This window comes from Anabrus simplex, chromosome 1, assembly GCF_040414725.1.
Source record: "Anabrus simplex isolate iqAnaSimp1 chromosome 1, ASM4041472v1, whole genome shotgun sequence".
NCBI classification, from domain to species: domain Eukaryota; kingdom Metazoa; phylum Arthropoda; class Insecta; order Orthoptera; family Tettigoniidae; genus Anabrus; species Anabrus simplex.
This window is the reverse complement of record NC_090265.1, coordinates 520,841,234-520,858,749: the sequence shown is the minus strand read 5'-3', so window position 1 is coordinate 520,858,749 and position 17,516 is coordinate 520,841,234. Positions and strand designations below refer to the sequence as shown.

Genomic DNA, 17,516 nt, shown 5'->3' with positions numbered 1-17,516 from the left:
TTCTCAGTAAGATAAAATAATTAACATAAAAATATGCTCGTTGTAATATATTTCACCGTCTGGAAACACATTGCTCTCACATCCCGTGAACTCGTGAATAAATAGTGATACTAAACATATCCTGGCTTGAATACACTTCGGAAGTACGATACATGTTTTGCGAGCCATAGTCAATTTCCTCACGAAATACAGCTTTTGAAAGACCAAGACACACTATGAAGTTTATTTAGGAACAATTTACCATGCTCTTCCAGAATGACCCCTAAAGTTCCCTTTAAGACAAGTCACGTGACGGCTTTTATTAGACGGGTTCTTCATAGGGGTGTGCCTAGTTCCTAATCCTAGGTTCGAATTCCGGCTATTTCGAGCGCATGGTGGGAGGAACAAAGACCTAAACCATGCCTAGCTGTTCAGCTGACGTCACACAAACGTCGAAGCAGCTTCTCTTAAGGCAGTTATAAACAGGCATCAGGTAAGAATTCTACACTTTTAATGGCATAGTGAGTGCTGAAATTTACCTCAAAATGCTTCATGAAGTGTTGATGGAACTAGAAAACAGTCCACTTTTTGAACACCTGCAGCCAAATTCGAGAAAAGCTAATATGGCAGCAAGATGGCGCACTTCCTCACTATTGAGGCTTTTTGACCACTGCTCGAGCGGGTAAGGCTTATACGAAGCTACTATAGGCTGTATTTTTCACTTCGATAGTTGCAAATCCTGCTCTGTTTCGCTTGATTCTATGCCGAGAAACATGGTAAAATGTACAGATGTACAGATAATGCTTGTTTTGGTTGGCTCAACCCTTTCGTGCGACCCTCCACTCTGCAACAACATGAATTACTCGGCGGGGATTAAGCACCTTCATCGACGACTTCTCCGACGCCGGACTTCCCAAGCGATACTCCACAAATCCACACAGGCGCATCTGAGAGTCGTCAGTGTACATAAAAACGGCAAAACAAGCTTCGCTAACACACGCTTCCATTGTTCATAACTCGTGTATCTTCAGAGTTGTTGTTACCGTTGTTGTTATTGTCATTATGGTTGCTGCTGCTATTGCTGGTCGGCATCACGATAGCGACCGCACAACAGTTCCTGTCTGATTGTTCAACCGGTTTACTGGAGTCCGTTACGCTTGATGGAGCGGAGTTTCCAGCAGACACGACCGATGAGTATGGAGGAGGTAGCTGATTCTCCGGAGACGTCGGCATTGCAGTTGCCACGGCGTAGCTTGGAGGCAAGTCCGATATCCAGTAATCAGAAGTATTATGAGGAACTGCGATCTGTAGGAGAAAGATAAACCATTAATAATAATAATAATAATAATAATAATAATAATAATAATAATAATAATAATAATAATAATAATAATAATAATAATAATAATAACAAGAAAACTAAACGAAACGGTTATAAGTAGTGCTCGGAAGTTGAGGAAAAGTCCTTTTTTCCGGAGTCTCCGAAGACGAGGCCCAAAGTAATGCGTTCATTCTGGGTCATTGTAGACCAGAAAATGGTGAGGTTTATTAGTCCTTTTTTGCCTTTTTAGGCGTTTTTGGCTCATAGGTCCTTTTTTAGGTCTTAACAGCTTTTTTGAAACTGGTACCTTATTTTGAGTACATTTGTATTGACCATTCTCAATTCAAATCATCATCAGTTCATCCATCACCTCTTAAATATCTTTACTGTAGTAAGAAAGACAGTGAAGTGAGATGAAAAAATGAAACTAATGCTTGAAAAAAACCAAACCCCATGGCACTACAGCCCTTGAAGGACCTTGGCCTACCAAGCGACCTTTGCTAGCCCGAAGGCCTGCAAATTACGAGGTGTCGTGTGGTCAGCACGACGGATCCTCTCGGCCGTTATTCTTGGCTTTCTAGACCGGGGCCGCTATCTCATCGTCAGATAGCTCCTCAATTCTAATCACGTAGGCTGAGTGGACCTCGAACCAGCCCTGAGGTCCAAGTAAAAATTCCTGACCTGGCCAGGAATCGAACCCGGGGCGTCCGGGTAAGAGGCAGGCACGCTAGCCTACACCACGGGGCCGGCTTGAAAGAAAACCAGGGGTATGAAATTATATTCAATATAAGTGAACTATTGAGAGGAGAAAATTTTGATGTTTTGCTTCAAGTATGAACCCTTAATATCCGTTGATGTGGTGAGAAGTTTCTCAATGTTTCCCAACGTGTTCACTGAAAACCGAAGATCCTGGAGAAGACTAATGCGATATACTGCAAAGCCAACTGACGTAAGGTTTCCGAATCCCAATTTCTGAAACCCTAGTGTGGTTAAGCCAAATATGATTCAAGTTTTACTAAATTCAATTTCATTCTCCAGGATGTCCATTGCGGGTTCGCTGAATTCATTTTAGGTGGAAAACACATTTTATTTTCAATTCTGCAAGTACTTTCTTTATTAACAAACACTGCTTTCTAAACAACAGCTTCTACAGAAGTAAGCAAAGCTGACAACTACTGTATAATAAAGTAGTTGTGTAATCACAAAAAACTTCCTGGTCGGGGAAGTACATCATTGTTGATATCGTTGAAAATTCCACACAAAATGTAGCGAAAAGTCTCTGGACACCCTACTGAACGTGCTCTGTATGACGTCCGGCTATGCACTGGAGATTATGTACAAGCACAATGCATCAACATCATAAGGGAAAATGAGCAACAAACATACGGGAGAGTGGGAAGTAGCAACTGATATACAACAAACATATATTTTGATTTAGAGGAAATAATTAACTTTAAGAGCCAAGTACAGTATAACTTGGTTACAGCGACATCGGTTTCAAGACACCTCGTCTATAGCGTTACGAATTCTGTGGTATTAATATATTCCTCATAAGGAAAGTGTTTTCCAGCCTTGCTTAATACGACGAACATATATGCGTCTACCTCGTATATAACATCATTTTAAATCTGGATTTGGGTTAGTTTTTTTCTAAGGAAACGATTAGAAGATCCCTCTCATCACTTGACCATTCTGAAGTTCGATGGCAGTGGTGATAATAGAAAGTGATAAACTGAACCAATATGACTATGAAACGTAGGTAAAATAAGAGTATGGTCTAGTTACAACAAACGGGCACCGATGTTGTAAGTGAAGGGGTGAATAAGTGACCACGAAGGGGAGAAAGAAGAAAAGTCCGTAATGCCTATCGCAACTGTCAATGATGCTTTAGAAGCCATCAGATTAGAGAACATATACGAAGCTACGGGAGGGTGCAATGACACTGTAACGCATATTATGAAGAAAGAGTGGTATTTTTTTTTTTTTTTTTTTTTTTGCTATTTGCTTTACGTCGCACCGACAAAGAGAGTGTAATTTAGAAAGTGTGTTTAGGGCAAGTAGTAGAAGACATACATTACTCATTTTTACTCCTAAGAGAAGAACCTTGTTGAGTCCTGTACATACGGTATTGCAGTTTTAAGTTTAACTGTATGAGCTAAAACTCCTTTATGGCATTTATTATTTTATGTTGTACGTATTTTAATTTTGCACTTTAATGTTATGCTTAAAAGTATATGATTTTGTAACTCTATTTGTTTATCTACTAACTTTTTGAAATTCATATTTTATGAGTTGAAGGAAGTTGATTTACCTGCCTTTATCCCTTGATCCTTTATATGTACTGTAATTACTGCATTGCTTCCACTTGTGCCATGCTCATCACTTTCATCTATCCTATTCGAGTTCCCTTGATTTTTTTCCGACCCCGACGTATTAGGTGTCGAGGCCTACGGAGTCTTTCATTTTCACGCTCTTCATGGCTCTTGTCTTTCTTTGGCCGATACATTTATTTTTCGAAGTGTCGGATCCCTTCCATTTTTCTCTCTAATTAGTTTATATAGAGGATGGTTGCCTAGTTGTACTTCCTCTTAAAACAATAATCACCATCACCACTTGACTAGAGTAGTAATTCCCATTATTCCATTGAGATTTGAGGTTATGACTTTAGGTTGATGTTTATATGTATGCTATTGTTAGAGATTTTTTATTGTTCGTGTTATTGGAAAACGTTCCGCTAACAACTCAACATACAAACATCGAGCCTCCATCCAGAGAAGATATTCGTAAACTGAATAAGAGATTTGAACAGACTGGAATTGCAGCGGAACTTCCTGATCAGGCAGGCCAAAAACAGTGATAGGCCTATCGGAAGAGAATTTCAATACCGTTGCGCAATGTTTTATGCAGTACCAAATAAATCAACAAGAAAAGCGTCCAACCAGTAGGGAATACCTTGAACGAGCCTGCAAAGGATGCAGAAAACGTTGACATTGAGATTATATAAGCCCACTTTATTTCATGGCCTAAATAAAGATGATCGTGATAGGCTTTCAGAATTACACAAATGCTACGCCAAACGACAGAAAGCTGATCCACAAGTTTTTAAAATTAATTCTTAGGGTGACGAGACTGCTTTTAAGCTGAACGGCGCGGTGAATAGGCTCAACTCTATTTACTGGGATACTGCAAATCCACATGTGGTTATAGAGACAGAGCTATACGCTCCAGGTGTTACTGTCTGGGTAGAGATCTTTGATGATGGGACCATCGGTCATTACTCTTTTAATGGTATAGTGAGTGCTGAAGCCTCCGTGGCTCAGGAGGCAGCGCGCCGGCCTCTCACCGCTGGATTCCATGGTTCAAATCCCGGTCACTCCATGTGAGATTTGTGCTGGACAAAGCGAAGGCGGGACAGGTTTCACTCCGCGTATTCCGGTTTTCCCTGTCATATTTAATTCCGACAACACTCTCCAATATACCATTTCATTCCATCTATCATTCATTAATCATTGTCCAGGAGGAGTTCGACAGGGTTCGGCAGCCGGCATGATTCCTATCCTCGCCGCTAGATGGGGGCTTCATTCATTCCATTCCTCACCGAGTCGAATGACTGGAAACAGGCTGTGGATTTTCATTTTCAGTGAGTGCTGAAATTTATCTGAAAATGTTTCATGAAGTGTTGATGGAACTAGAAAACAGTCCACTTTTTTAACACCTGCAGCTAATTGGAGAAAAAATAATACGGCGACAAGATGGCGTACCTCTTCACTATGGAATGATTGTGCAAGACGTTTTGAATGCAATGTTCCACGAAGGGATTGGCACACGGGGTCATGATGAATGGCCTCCATATTCTCCTGATCTTACTCTGATGGACTTCTCGGGCTAGTGTATACTAAACAATGTCATGAACCCCGTGAAGATTCGTGATGCGGAACAACTGAAGAAACATATTCATTCTGAAATTGAACACCTACAAACCCTGAATGTTTCTGACATAATCTGTGCGTCGGTGCTTCGAAAATATCAAATTTAAATGGAAATGGATGAAAGCCACTTACAGCATTTCTTGTTAGCCATGCGTTATGCGTTATCTGCATCCTTGCTTCACTCTGCAATAAAAGTACTATTTGAAATTTTGCCAACTAACTAATGGGCCACCTTGTACGGGAGCTGTGGCAAAACCACGGCTTCGGGACTTTTGGGCGTTAAATGTCACGCTGGGTTTGGGTGGGTGTTAGAAATAAATGAATAGGCAGAATTTAGATTTAGCGAGTTTTTTGACTGGACTCTCTTTTGCGAATATTGTGAAATTACACTATTTCCAAACTCCATCATCTAGAGCAGCGCCTCTCAAACGCCCAAAATCTCACGCGTGCAAACAGCGGCGCAGAGTTCCTGTGCACAGTGCATCAGTTCCACTCGGCTCGGCTTGGACCAACGCTTCGTCTCTGGGCTACTCGGCTAAGCTCGGCTCAGATTTGGAGCGCTACGGAGCAAGTGAGGAAGAGGGAGACGGGGAGAGCGAGCGAGACAGGCGTGGGGAGAGAGAGAGACAGCGCTATTGCTCCAAATCGAGGAGTGAGGGTCTGCACTCTGGGCAACCAAGCGAAGTCGTCTTTTTCACCGTGCACAGTGCATGCACCAGGCGCATGCATCCTGAGGGGCCCTGATCTAGAGGCACCTAGCAGCTCACCGAAATGACAGACATATCCTACGTTTACACCATATGTTGCCAACAAATGTTTATGACTTTTTGTTATAGACACACTAGTGCTCTGTTACCAACATCGTATTGATAACAAAAACTTATACACATTTACTGATAACATTCATTGTAAACTCGGGTTGGGAAAAGGATTTTTATTGAGGCACCCAGTAGCTCAACGAAATGACCGACATATCTTACGATGAAATTAAAGATGGAATTCAAGAAGACAAATTGAGGCAAATATTCATTTATAGAACGAGTAGTAAGGGACTGATCAAGGAAAATGTTTGATAAATTTCCAGCTTCTTTGAAAACATTTCATTAAAGGCTTGGTAAACAACTGATAGGGAATCTGCCACCTGTGCGACAGCCCTAAATGCAGATCATTGATGACTGATAATGACTGATGTAAAAATGAAAAACGCAATCTATTTGCTTATTAAGATGTAGAACTAGATGACCATCCTTTTTTTCCCCATTTTCAGATGATAATGAAAATAGTTAACTTTGAAGTTAGGTGTACTGCGATTTCTTGATATGCTCTGACCAAATATCACCTCTCAAACTGACGAAAACCAACCAACAAATATAGGAAATACAGACCTCGTAAAAGTGGTCCCGGCCATCAGAGATGGTGCTGATGGAATCCGAGTGCACGCTCCCTCTTCGGGTAAAGTTGAAGTGTGAGGTCTTCTCGCAAGTAGTGCAGCTGCAGAAGCCGAGGAAGAGGACTGCGGTGGCGCCAACAGCCAGCCACATGTAGGCTGACTGGATCGTAATACTGGAGATGATGACCACCACAGAGGCCACAAGGATCAGACCAGCTGTCAGGCTGATGGACAAGCTGCTCTCCTGGAACAAACACAGCTTCATAAATCGATAATAATAATAATAATAATAATAATAATAATAATAATAATAATAATAATAATAATAATAATAATAATAATAATAATAATAATAATAGCTAAGGGGAGTCGGAAAGCCCTATCTTGATAATGTTAATTTGATAAAAAAGATGCCCCGTTATCTCAGGAAGTATTAAGTTTAGAGCTTTGATATTTTTACTACTTGTATTTACACCCTTTCCATAAGTACTGAAATAGGATGGAATGGTTGGAGCAAACGATTGTAAACTTATGAATTTGTTTAATAACATCCAAATTTTTAACGAAAATGTAATTAAAATATGTGTAAATGAGAAACTATATATGTGAAGTGCTTTTATCTGATTCAGTAACTGTATCATGGCACAAGGTGACTCTCTGCAAACAATGAACTGCCTATCCAGTGTAGTTTCTGATATAATGGGTCAAACGTGTGAAAAAAGGCATTTTTCAGAATATAATTGCAAAGTAAAACAGGATGTTCACTCACACATTTACCCATAAGAGTGCCAAAACTCCAACTCCATTTAATTGAAACTATTGAAATGTTTGTTATGACATTGCCTGAAACCTCTGCATATAACATTTAGGAATAGAACAACGAAAACCACAGCCTTCTAGATTAAAGGGTTCCACACGTATATATTTTCAAAAAGAAACATGTCTAACTTGCCCAATTTGACACTTGTCCATTGATTTTAAAAATTATTCTTTAAAATGCTTCCATATGTCTTATTAAAATAAATTATACACCATTTTAATCAGCAGAGTTCAAATAATTGAATGAGGCAACATTTGGAAAAAGTCATTTTTTAAATGTTTTTGGTTTCCGACTCCCCTTAGTAAACATCAAGTGTAGCCATGTGCAGAATACTTTTTTTTTACACCAATGAAACGACACAAAGATGTATATGAAACGTTTTCATTTAGTCTATAAAATTTTACTATCCGACATCACCCAGTACTTTTTAGAGGGACTTTCACTTATCACAAGTACCAACTAATGAGATATTAAGCTCGGATGATACTATTTTATTCTAATATATAGGGGCGTAGTCAAGGGGAGTTATTGGGGGTTTAGAGCCCCCTCCCCATGGAATTTTTACAAAATAAACAGAAACCGGCAAAAAACAAGTGAAAGTCGACTCGAAGGGTTGCCTCTTTTGAATATTCATAGAGACAAAATTGTAAAACCAACAGATTTCTTGAATCTATTTTCCAAGAAGCCTCGAAAGTTGGATTTTAGATTGTAATCTGAACATACCATTCGCCGTAAAACTATTTACTTAGATCACATTGTTCTTACTCTGTACTTTAATGACAGAATGTATCGGTATTGCAGTACGCATATCAACATAATTTACTTGTATCAGCGTCGTTATGACACTCATGCATGCGCACACCACACACGCACAAGCACCTCCTTTATGTTCTATCATTATTTTGTAACCATAATCCCCCAATCGACTACGCTCTGCTAATAGACAATTATTATTTGCCCAAACAATGCTTAAAATACACGAATATATACACGAAAAGTGTAATTTAAATACAGTAGGTTTCCTTTTCATACTCTGTTCCCCCCTGTGGGTGGGGGCGGTAGAATCACACCCACGGTATCCCCTGCCTGTCGTAAGAGGCGACTAAAAGGGGTCCCAGGGGCTCTGAACTTTGGAGCATGGGTTGGCGACCACGGGGCCTTTAGCTGAGTCCTGGCATTGCTTCCACTTACTTGTGTCAGACTCCTCTCTTTCATCTGTCCTATCCGACCTCCCTTGGTCAACTCTTGTTCTTTTCGACATGTAACATTTTTATCGCATAATTCCTTCCAAAAAATCCATCATTAAATGGTGTTCTCATGAGTAGGAAAATTAGGTCAAAAATTTAATTTTAAAATACCCTCTTAACCGTATGAAGAGACCTGTAACCTTTATTTGTAACCTCGTTAAAGTGATTTTAACTTCATTTTGTAGGTTGTTATTTCCTTTCTCCGGACGTTATGGAACCTAATTGCTACTTACCCATGTTTTATTTTGCTATTAAGTTATGATATATTTTCTGCCACCGATTAAACGTTTCTTCTTCTCAGTATTTGATGGACTTCACTCATGCGCTACGTCCAGCCATCAGTCTTATATATAACTAGCATGTGTTCGCGGCTTTGCCCGCGTTTATGAATTCAAGGGCGTTCTTCTTCTTCTTCTTCTTCTTCTTCTTAATGTGCCATCTTCTAGCGAAGGTTGGCGGTCAACATGGCGATCTTGAATTTGGATGCAGCGACACGGAACAGAGACATCGTGTACAACCCATACCAGTCTAGGAGGTTCTTCATCCATGGAGTTCGTCGTCTACCAGGACTTCTACGTCCTTCTATTCTTCCTTGTATAACAAGCTGCAGGATACTGTACTTATCATTCCGCATTATATGGCCGAAGTATTCCAGCTTCCGCCTTTCAATGGTCAGCATGTCTTCAGTCTTCTTTCCGAGTCGATCCAACCAACACCTCTGAACCGCGTTAGATGCTATTAAACCGTAAAAGTTAATCGCCGATGACGCCGACAGCTTCATTTCTTGAAACAAAAAACAAAACAAAACCAAAAGAGCAAAAATCGCTCTTTAACACAGCCATGAGTGATCGGTGAAATGCTGTACCCTCGTACAGTATGTTAAACATTTAATATCTCTACAACCCATACATTTGGCTGGGCATCTGACACATAAACACATACCAACTATTCTGGATTTCACGGACAGAACGGAAATAGCTTCCTATGGCATGGAATTAAAATGGCATCTTGACTGGTATATGTATTACTATTCCTATTTTTTTAAATTGGTTGTACGTCGCACCGACACAGATGCAGGATTCAAACCGCCGCTGGCATATTCCGTCGATTGCTATGCGAACGCCTAACCACATCCGCTACGCTACACTGCTGGAATCGTGCTGGTAGTACGACGGGAGCAGAGTACATACGCCATCCGGTTCGGTGTTTTAAGACATTAATTACTGCACTGTTACATAGTTTTATGCATTGATTCCCCTCTTCGTTACTCTCGGTCACGAGGCGCGACACATTGACATAGTTACATGGTAAAAGGACGTTGCTACATGATTTCAAGGCGTCATATTTTGCGACCGTATGATATAACATTTCCCTAGTGTTCAGAATCGTGTGCAAAATGTGCTCGCAGAACATTAGTACCATACAATACGCCTGCAGGAGAATAGCACTCCTAAAAACCATGTGCACGTTAGTTGGGCTGCAGCAAACGACATTGCAAGGGGCTGCTGAATCACACTGTATAATAGACATTTAAAGGACTAAAAGACATGATCTTGAAAGAGAAATTATGGACGAAGGTATACGAAGCGATTCTACTAAGCAGGGGCCAGTTGGGTAAGGAATAAAAATGTGCACATGGTAGGAAGGTAGTGCATTTCGTTTGATATTAACACTTCATATAGAAAACATGAATATATGAACATAAATCTTCATATAGTTTATGAAACTATACCTTTCAACAGCCTTTGGCTTAGATGAGGATGGGTCTACATTTTAATAATATTTCTACTACTACTACTACTACATTGGTTTTACGACCCACGAACCACTTCTAATTTTTTCAGAGAGACCGGATTGCCGGAATTTTGTCCCGCAAAATTTATTTTCCGTGTCATTAAATCTACCGACAACAGACTGACGCATTTTAACACATTAAACCACCACCGGAACTGATCCAAGACCGAACATGCCAAGCTGACTGGCCTGTAATTACCCGCTTTATGATTATCACATTTTCCTTTGTACAATGAGGCTACTATAGCAACTCTCCGTCCATTTAGTAGATAGAACCTTCATTGAAACCGTAATTCATATGAGGTACTATATCCCAACCTACTGCCTTCAAATAAACAGCACTCGACCACCTGAGCTACTCAGCCCAGCGAATGCACATTTTGTTCGATCGGTATTTTCGAATGCGTAACAATAACACATATACTGTAGATTTTCTACAAAATTCATGTTGATATTCTTGAATATTATCGATAGACAGTGAACTTCTAGTGACTTTCTCTCCACTAGTCCATATACTCAAATTTGAAGAGCTGTAAACTGACCCCCGCGGTTAAATGACCACGCTGATAGCAAACCACCTGTGCGCCTAAGAAGTATACTCTTGATTTTTTAAAATATGATTTATTGTTTTGACGAAAAAAAAGGGAAGGGAGAAAACTTGCAAGTAAGCTTGTAGTTTTATGAGACTGCTGATATCGTGATCACCCACCTTGTTTTGACAGCTACTTTTTTTAATGGACCGCCAAACAGGAATGCATGCCCTTTTATAACTAGAATCCTCAATTATTACGAAAAGCTCCATCCAGAAGTTTTGCATCACTCTTCATGAGTAGGTAGAGTAAGAGAAATCCAAATCAATCTTAGTAGGAGGGCTGTGTCGACTCTAGACCAATCTTAGTAGGTACTCTATGCGGATTATGGACTAAGCGCGGGAGATTCGAAATTTGGATGCAAAGGATTTGAAAAGCTGGGCGGCTGGCTAAGTGTGCAGGCTTGTACAGGCTCGGGGTCAACCCATGGTTTAACCTTACAAGGGGCGTTAATATTACAGACCCAAGGTCGATACTCAAGAGTGCAAGCTTAACCTGACACGCTTCGATTCGAGTCTAGACTTAACTATCTAACTAGGCATGCTAGCTGCTATACATTTGTTTTATAGGAGTATTGGTGACAGTTCTGGTGGCTCATCCTCTTCAGCAGGCTGTCCGATCCTACGCCAGCTCATAGGCTTCTGGCGCAAGGGCTAGTAGGCAAGATGGCTGATATATATTGCCCTTATGACAGGTTTCATGCTCTCTCATTAACGAACCCTTCTTTTAAGTTGTTGTTGATTCACTAGGAGTTTTGTAACATGGAGGTCATCAGCCCCATGCACTTATGCGAGGGCTGTAAATAAAGTAGTTGCAATACTGACAGAACGCAATATTTAATGAACTAACAAGTACAATTGCTTTACATTCCTTCATTGTAGTGACCCGCAAAGTCTATTACTGCTTGCCAAACGTCGGGAAGCCGTTGGGGCCGTCGACAAGGCGTGCTATGTTAATGACAGGGATGGAGCACCATACTGAGCTGAGTACAGATGTCACGTCAGAAAATCGGCAGCCTCAGAGGGGTTCCTTCTCCGAAAACAGGTCGAAGTCACAAGGACTCGCATCTCATGAATACAGAGGGTGTTCCAAGACCTCCCAATGCCACCATTAGAGTAAGAGATTGACACTGTTCGCGACATGACAGCGTGCGTTGTCATGCAACACGATAGAGCGGCAATAAAGTGGACGTTTGCATCGCATAGCCGGACGCAGATGTCACTCCAGAAATCGGCAATAGTAGTCACTGTTGATGGTTTGTTCCTCAGGCACAGCATACAAAGAATAACACTCTCTTAGTCGTAAGCCACAATCGGCATAAGCTTCGCCCGACTGAGATCCTGTCGAAATGCATGTGGACGTGGCGAACCTGGGTGACACCATGCATTCGACTGACGCTTTAATTCAGGCTCGCTGGCTCGTTCCCACGTCTCATCAATGGCGACAATACTCGCAGAAATGCGTCTCCTTTGTTGCGGTATCTTTCCATCTAGTGTATACCGGTGTGTTGATGTGGAACCCAACGGGACGAAATTTTCCTCATGTTAATACATTTCGTCAGCAAGTGCCACACCGTTTACGACCGAGACAAACCTTTACGGATATTTCCCGGACAGTCCATCGACTGTCGATGGAAACGAGACCACTCACGATGTCAATCTGATCTTGAGGGATGAACGGCCGACCTGTTCGGTGCAAATCCGCAGTCTCATTCCGACCCGCACGAAACGCCTTGTTGGAGATTCATAGAAAAGGACCCATTCACACTCTAACGGCAAATATGTGCATTAGAATCTGTTATATCTTTGTACATAGTTTAGTATCTGCTATCTAGCGGAGCTACTGGGAAATGCCATGTTGCTTGTAGTTATGCTTTTGTTTTGTACTGGGTTGTGGTAAGTAAGAATAACGATGGCAGCCATGATGAATTAAAGTGATTCAGTGTTTTATTTACTAGTGATATACCCAACACGCCTTGACCCATCGTGCAACCGTCCTATACGGTAATGTATTCTCGCCACAGGCTTCACGTAATCTTCGATAACATTCTGATGCATTTTTGATACGGGCAACCTCGAGTTTAATCCACGAACGCTGATCACCTTTTGCAAACATGTTTTGGAACGATGAAATCGACACGCTTCACTTCAACGCCACATAGCAACACTCCCAACTGGATGCCCGGCATATGCACAACAGTCGCACCTGACTGCTCCCATATCCTATTTTGGACATGCTCGATCTCCAGCGAGTTTCTGGACTACGTTGCCATCCCTTTAGTTACAGCCCTCGTATGAAGAATGTGTTTGATAACCTGTATTATTGTAATAACTATACTGTAGTAGTGTTTTCAAATGTACTAGTGTTAGGGAGGAGGTGAAAACACCCCTTAACTTAAAAATTCATTGTTCCATGAACCGATAGCCTCAGAAAACTGTTCTTGAGCTTAAAATAGTTCATTTTAATTACTCTAAATCTCTATATTACCTTACTTCCTTTCATCCGTATATTTCCAAAATATGCGGTAGGGCTGTCTATAAAGTAACGTTTATGTTATTTTAAGCATGCTTTTATATCATATCGTCTCAACATGTTTTCTGTACAAGCTATAACAACAGAGATAATCGCGAATTTATACTTTTGCTGAGTTGCGAGAAAGTAGTTGAACAGAATGTAAAGTGCAGTCCTGTAGGCTATAAATAATTGTATTCATGCCATAAACCAAACTCAGAGTGCACATCGGCGACAATGATATATTCACGGTCTTGGAAATTCTGCCCAACGGAACATTCTTGGGCCAATCTCTATTCTAGTTTATTCACCAATGTGTGTGTGTATGTGCGTGTGTGTGTGTGCGTGCGCGTGCTTGCATTCATTTCGATTTAATATTTACATTACTATCTTAGGACTTACGAAAAAAGATCGTATTATTGTCTACTCACCTTGATCCTGCTCAAGAAACTGTGTTCATTTGTCATGGCTCAGCTCAAGAAGCTCTCCTTTAAACGATCTGTGAATCAAAATAATTATCTTATTAAAGTAAATTGATTGGTTTTAATAGCACTTATATCATACCACATATCATATACTGCCACACGCAACAACGTTAAGGAGTAGACCAACTAGCGTATACAATCTCTGTGGATGACAACAACAATAACAAAAATAACAAGGAAAGCCAGGCTGAGTGGCTCAGATGTTAAAGCGATGGCTTTCTGAGCCCAAAATAACCAGTTCACCCCGGTTTACTCTGGTGGTATTGGAAGAAGCTCAAATACGCCAGCCGTGTACCTGTAGATATATACCGGTTCGTAAAAGAACACCTGCGCGACAATATTTCCGTCACTTCGGCGTTCCCGAAAATCCTAAAAGCAGTTAATGAGACGTTAAACCAATATTATTATTATTAGTATTAAAATAGAAAACCATGGAGAGTTGGCGATATGGGTTTATGTTTACAAATTGTTTTACGTCGCATTGACACATGTCTTATGACGACGATAGGACAGGAAAGGGCTAGGAGTGGGAAGGAAGTGGCCGTGGCCTTAATAAGGTACACAAGAACCTCGTTTATCCGGATTAGGTGGAACCGGAACTGATCCGGATTATCGAAAGTCCGGATAATTCGGAAAACTAAAAGAACCAAATACAGTACATGGTATATAATCTGTTAACATAAGTTGTACAGTAATGCCCTCTTTTCAATTGTACAAAAAATACAAGAACACTAAAATAATGTGTAATTTTTTCTGTTTTACATTTGTATAATGTTTGCGGGCAGCACGATAATGAAGAACAATAGTTTTGCCGGAATGGTTTCAGTCTAGGATTCTAAATAGATCATCAGTTTGTCCAGCTGCATTCCTGCATCTCCATGAGTCATTGTTTCTTCTGATGGAGCGCCGGTTTAATTTTCGAATTCACCATCAGTGAATTAGTAGTGCGTTGCATTCAGAAGAGCGTGGGTTCGAATCGCACCTCGGCCGTCCTGGGAATGGTCTTCCTCGGTTTCCCATTCTCAATTCCAGGTGAATACCCTTGATAGACAGTGGCTTAATTACTTCCAATTCCTGTCCTTAACTATCGTTGGCGGAAAAGACATTCAAGAAGAGTCGATCCCGTAACAGAAATACTGTACAAGTAAAAATACATTATTATTATTATTATTATTATTATTATTATTTTCGATCCGGATCAATGAGGGCCGGATAAACAAGGTTCTTGTGTACAGCCCCAGCATTTGATTGGTGTGAAAATGGGAAACCACGGAACACCATTTTTAGGGTTGCCGAGAGTGGGGTTCGAACCCACTATCTCCCGAATACTGGATACTGGCCGCACAAGCGACTGCAGCTATCGAGCTCGGTGATATGGGGTTGGTATCCCCTACCCCCATTCCGCCGAATGCGAGCGGGCCAGTTACAAGACCCATTCCACGCACTTGAAGCTCGATCTGCAGATACGATGTGCTGTGATGTGTTGTTTCTACGAATGTTTATCCGCTGTTTCAGAATACTGATTCGATTATACCTCTGAACGTTCGAAATGTTAATTTTGTTAGAAGTTGTTTTAATATAAAAAGCACCTTAATTACAAGCCTCTCTGAACAGAGATTCGAACACTCAAAGAATTAGGGTAACAGCTGAAGTAGAGGAAGGACTTCTGTATGTAACATCGGAAACTGAAAGACACCCTGGTCCCACTGTGGCTGGAGGCGGTAGAATGCATCTACGGTATCCTCTGCCAGCAGTAAGAATAGACTAAAAGGGGGTAATCTCCGAGAACTCTCAACTTGGTAGCGTGATTTAGCGTCGAAAGGGCTATTAGCTTAACCTGGCATTGCTTTCAGTTGAGCCATGTCCTCCCATGACCAACTCTTCTTCACCTTCGATCCTGATGGTAATAGGTTTGCGAGTCTTCTATTTTCATGCCCTGTGTGGTCTTTTCCACATTTCTCTCACCTTCATTCTTCAAAAGGTTCGAACTCTTCTATTTACCCCTCTGATTAGTTTTGATGATGATGATGATGATGCTTGTTGTTTAAAGGGGCCTAACATCTAGGTCATCGGCCCGTGATTAGTTTTAAGAGAGGATGGTAGTATAGTCGCACTTCCTCTTAAAACAATGATCACCGCCACCAAAGTCCGACTCGTTGGCTGAACGGTCAGCGTACTGGCCTTCGGTTCAGAGCGTCCCGGGTTCGATTCCCGGCCGCGTCGGGGATTTTAACCTTCATTGGTTAATTCCAGTGGCCTGGGGGCTGGGTGTTTGTGTAGTCCCCAACATTCCTGCAAATCACACACCACATATAACACTATCCTCCACCACAAGAACACGCAGTTACCTACACATGGCAGATGCCGCCCACCCTCATCGGAGGGTCTGCCTTACAAGGGCTGCACTCGGCTAGAAATAGCCACACGAAATTAATTATTATACCGCCACCAAAGGCTCCCTAGTCCGCCCAAACGGAACTCCGTCGAGGTTGCAAGAGAGTTGATGAACTGAGTAATCAGGATAGGGGTGTCGCAGCGAGTTTTTTTATTGGTAAGGATCCTAGGCGTGTTCCGTGACCCGCACCCATCTCTCTCGCGCGAACTACATTTCTATTGCTTTGTAATATTTTGACAGAAATGTTCACAGTGGAGGAGAAAAATCTGTTAATACATTCGGAAGATGTAGGTGAAATTAGTCAGCAAAAGTTTTAATCTCTCGTCCAAAACATGTCTAGTGAATAGAATAGAATAGAATAGAATAGAATAGAATAGAATAGAATAGAATAGAATAGAATACTTTCTTTCCCTGGTTTTGCATCAACAGAAACCAAGGAGAGAGTATGTTTCTTGTAACACAAATTGTTTTCATACATGGATTTTATAATAAGCCATGGCAATTATTTGTGTCCATTAATACATTATAATTTGTAATAATATATCAGTAGCGAGTTATACCCATTTCACATGCTGGTAGAATTTTCAAGTTTTAGATGTTAAATTATGTAACATATTCTAGCACAAACACAATCTATTCTTCATTATTTGCATTAGTGCTTATTTTATTTTTTATTTCTCTTTATCACCTGTTTTATTATATAAACAATTTCATTGTCGTTCCCACTGTGATCCACTCTTTGTTGAATAATTTGACGATACTGTGGAACTCATTTTTTCTTCTCTTTCTATTTTAACTTTAGATTCGCTATCAAGGTATTGCACTATACATGATTCTGTTTCCCAAATGACACACGCATATTATTTATTATCGGACCCAAAATATACTTTATCCTGGTTTCGCATCATCAGAAACCAAGGAGGGAGTATTAGTTTCTTGAAACACAAATTGTTTTTATAAATGGATTTTATAATAAGCCATGGTAAACAGCTTGGTCCAATCAACATTATCATGCTTTTTCAAGATCTACAAACGCCATGTATGTAGGCTTGTCT

General features: G+C 40.7%; 1 protein-coding gene across 1 annotated transcript in view; it reads right to left on the bottom strand.

Moving 5' to 3' along the window:
• Positions 1 to 432: 432 nt before the first annotated feature.
• LOC136868915 (uncharacterized) overlaps positions 433 to 17,516 on the bottom strand; it is a 290,215-nt gene continuing 273,131 nt past the window's right edge. Inside the window, exons 3-5 of the mRNA XM_067144812.2 lie at positions 14,013 to 14,080; positions 6,615 to 6,863; positions 433 to 1,284 (exon numbers count right to left, since the gene is read on the bottom strand). Coding sequence (XP_067000913.1) covers positions 970 to 1,284; positions 6,615 to 6,863; positions 14,013 to 14,048 — 600 coding nt within the window. The 5' untranslated portion in view covers positions 14,049 to 14,080 and the 3' untranslated portion in view covers positions 433 to 969. The remainder of the gene's footprint in view (positions 1,285 to 6,614; positions 6,864 to 14,012; positions 14,081 to 17,516) is intronic.